Source organism: Phyllopteryx taeniolatus, unplaced genomic scaffold (assembly GCF_024500385.1).
Source record: "Phyllopteryx taeniolatus isolate TA_2022b unplaced genomic scaffold, UOR_Ptae_1.2 contig_274, whole genome shotgun sequence".
Lineage (NCBI taxonomy): Eukaryota > Metazoa > Chordata > Actinopteri > Syngnathiformes > Syngnathidae > Phyllopteryx > Phyllopteryx taeniolatus.
Genome location: NW_026903200.1, coordinates 4,806 through 7,948, shown reverse-complemented (window position 1 = coordinate 7,948; position 3,143 = coordinate 4,806). Strand labels below are relative to the sequence as shown.

The following is a 3,143-nucleotide window of genomic DNA, read 5'->3' as shown; positions in this document are numbered from 1 at the left end:
AGTGCTATAGAAAGTGGATGGACTTCTCAACGTGGAGGCACCTTTTCATCCTTTTAAATGCTGACCACAGTTTTTGCTTGAGTCATAACCACATCCTGTTTCTGCCGTTTCATTTCAGTCTTTCGGCACAAAACCCAAAAATGCAGAGTCCGAAAATGTTTAGCGGCAGAAAATTCGGTGCATCATTATATTATACCGTCTTTCAGTGACCAAGGGAGGCACACCAGAAGAAGCAGCACAATTAATTGAACCATTAATTTATGATGCACTAACTGTTTGTTAAATGTTATTAATCTGAGTTTTCTCGTCACAGTTTGACCACACGGGACACCTGGCTGAGCAGGTACGCGTGAGCCAGGATAGCAGCTTTGGGTAGGCAGTTGGTTCTGATCAGAAGCTCCAAACATTGATCCAGTCTGTGTAGAAATGATGACAGAACAACAGTTACACCATTGACTTTCACCGCAAACTTCGGACCCTTCAGTCTTCTGTCACATGGGGTACTTAATTCCCCGGCAGGAAGGTCATGAAGGCCATGTTGTAGTTTCCCCTCACTTTCTGCTCCATCGGCCAGCTTGCCCACCATAGGGGTGTTACCGGACGCAGTGCCAAGGAGGAGTAAGCCGCCGTAATCCTTTCCATAATGAAGGCATTCCTCGGCCAGGCCAAACTCACACACAATAATAGCCAGCTCTGCCAACTGCTTCCACTTCTGCTCTGACTATTGTTGGAAGTGTGCGTCTATTCCTTACCCTGATTGAACAACTCTCGCCACAACTTCCCACTGCGTGTTCGTTGCTTTTCCAATGAAAGATAACCAAAGAATCAACCCAGCCCATAACCTAGCCCATCAGAGACACCTCGCGAGAAGAAACTCATTCATCCAGACGTTTCACCCTGTTCTCAATCGCTCTGCCTCGGTCAAATGGCATGGAAGGGTTTGCTGACAAGTGGTGCCATGGGAGAACGCTTTGTTGCCACCCAGAATGATGTACAGTATTGTTGTGATGTCATGGTGAAGCATCAGATATCGACGGATAATATAATAATACAGGAAGTCCTCGAGTTACGACGCACTCGACCTACGACTTTTCGTCTTTATGACACCTGTCCCTTGGCCGCCATTTTGTCCCAGCACCATAGTGTTTCTGCTTAGCTAGTGCATAGTGCTCGTCTGTGTTTGTGCGCCGGGAGTATGTGTACATTTTTTCACACTCTCAGCAGTAATGGTAAGTACAGCATCTTATTTTTTTATTGAAATGTATTTTAGTTTCTTTGTACGAAGTATTAACCTTTCCTGCTACGGTCACCTGACCGTGGTCGGGAGATGCAGGTGTTAACGCCCTTCTCTCGTTGCACAGCTGAGCTGGGTGGTGGCAACAATAAAGGCATGAAGCTCCGATTTGCTGCTTTCATAGCTCCTCTGCACATTCAACATCAACGGGTCCTCCGCTAATCGCTACCTGCGCGCATCCTTGCTCCTTCACAGTCCCGCCGGACGACGCCTGCGCAGTCCCGTCTCACTCACACATCGACGCACACGCCCACACACACTGAGCTTGCTGTCACAATCACGTGGGACAATACCCATCACAGAAGTATTTCGTCGTAAATTTCGACTTTAACGGTGAAAGCCGACTTACACGGAAATTCGTGTTACGTCGCCAGCGTAGGAACTTGTTCGTAAATCTCGAGGACTTCCTGTACTCGCAGGCATATATTCTTCATCCTATGCAACGAATGACTGATATTACTGCAGTTTTCTGAGTTTTGACTGGCACCATGGACAATATATCCGTATGTCTGAATTATACTGCTCCCAGGTGGCCGTGGTGCAAACACCAGAACTGGCACAATGTCCATTAAATTGAAGCAAAAAAAATGTGTCCAAATTTATTTTTTTTCCACATTACATTTTTTTTGTTTTTTTCAGAGAGACATGGATGTATTGATGGCATTTTCGTTAATTTGTGGAAAGATGACTGAAGAGATGTAATATTGAAAGATGATTTGAGATACAAGTATGTGAACTTACGAACATGGTCACTAAATGAACTGAACTCAAGGTACCACTGGATTCTTAAAAAAGGACTCGTGTTACCTCTGCTTCTACAGCCCACTGGTAGGCAAGCTTCAATTTTCCCAGCTGCAAGACCAGCTCAAACCTGTGCTCAGGGTCTGTCAACAGTGCTAACACCTGCTGCTTCAAACCCTGGAGACTCAGAAGACAAAAAAAAACTAATAAGCACAGAGGAAGCCATCAATCGGTCGAACAACTAGGAATCAAAGAATGTGTAATGACAGGCCAATAATGAACTAAGTTCAGACCTGTTTTTCCAGGAAGTGGGCAACTCTGGTCCGTTGCTCTTGAGATATTGTGGGAAGCACCTTGTCGGCCACTCCAAAGTCCCTACTCATGGCAGCAGTCTGGTCCTCAAGGACTGAGACCAGCAGGGAGTAGCTGACGATGTTGAGCTCCTTGTCTCCCAGGTATAACTGTTATCTTTGGGGATGTAACCCAGTCAATACATGGTTCTGCACGGAGAGGGAACATCTTAAATGATGGCTCATTTCTGTGTTCTGCTGTTACTTTACATACAACTGGAGCTGACTTGAAAATAACTTTAAGGTGACTTGAATGCAATCATAAATATCTGACCTGTCCAAGTGAGCAATCGTGACAATCTCTCCCCCGACAACGTAGTTGAGTCTGTTCACAGAGGTTGTGTAGATGAAGCAGTCACCAACCCAGAGTCCAGTCTTCACTATCTCCTGGATCTCTCCCTGGACCTGAACCAGGAGAAAATCCATGAACTTATAAATGTAATGGTATCGTTATGAGAACATTTTCACAATACAGTGAGTATTTCCACTTTTCAGTGATATATGGCCGTGGCCCAATGGTGAAGCTCATCGCCTACCACCGTGGGGGACCTACGTTCAAGACCCCGACTGGACCATCCGCCAACGCCTCACGGCTTTGGTGTCCTTGAGCAAGACACTGATACCCCAAAATGCTCCCCGGGTGCTTCAGCTGCCCCCCTGCTCCAGTGTGTTCCACTAACAAGTGTATGTGTTCACTGTGATGGGTTAAATGCAGAGAACACTTTTCATGTACATGCATGCATGTTCATGACAATAAA

General features: G+C 45.9%; 1 protein-coding gene across 1 annotated transcript; it reads right to left on the bottom strand.

The window, feature by feature from the left end:
- Positions 1-307: 307 nt before the first annotated feature.
- Positions 308-2,811, bottom strand: LOC133473522 (coatomer subunit beta'-like). Its single transcript, XM_061765192.1, is given in 6 exon segments — positions 308-456; positions 556-721; positions 2,102-2,212; positions 2,329-2,498; positions 2,501-2,535; positions 2,660-2,811. Coding segments are annotated over 6 exon segments (783 nt in total).
- Between the last annotated feature and the right edge of the window lie 332 nt (positions 2,812-3,143).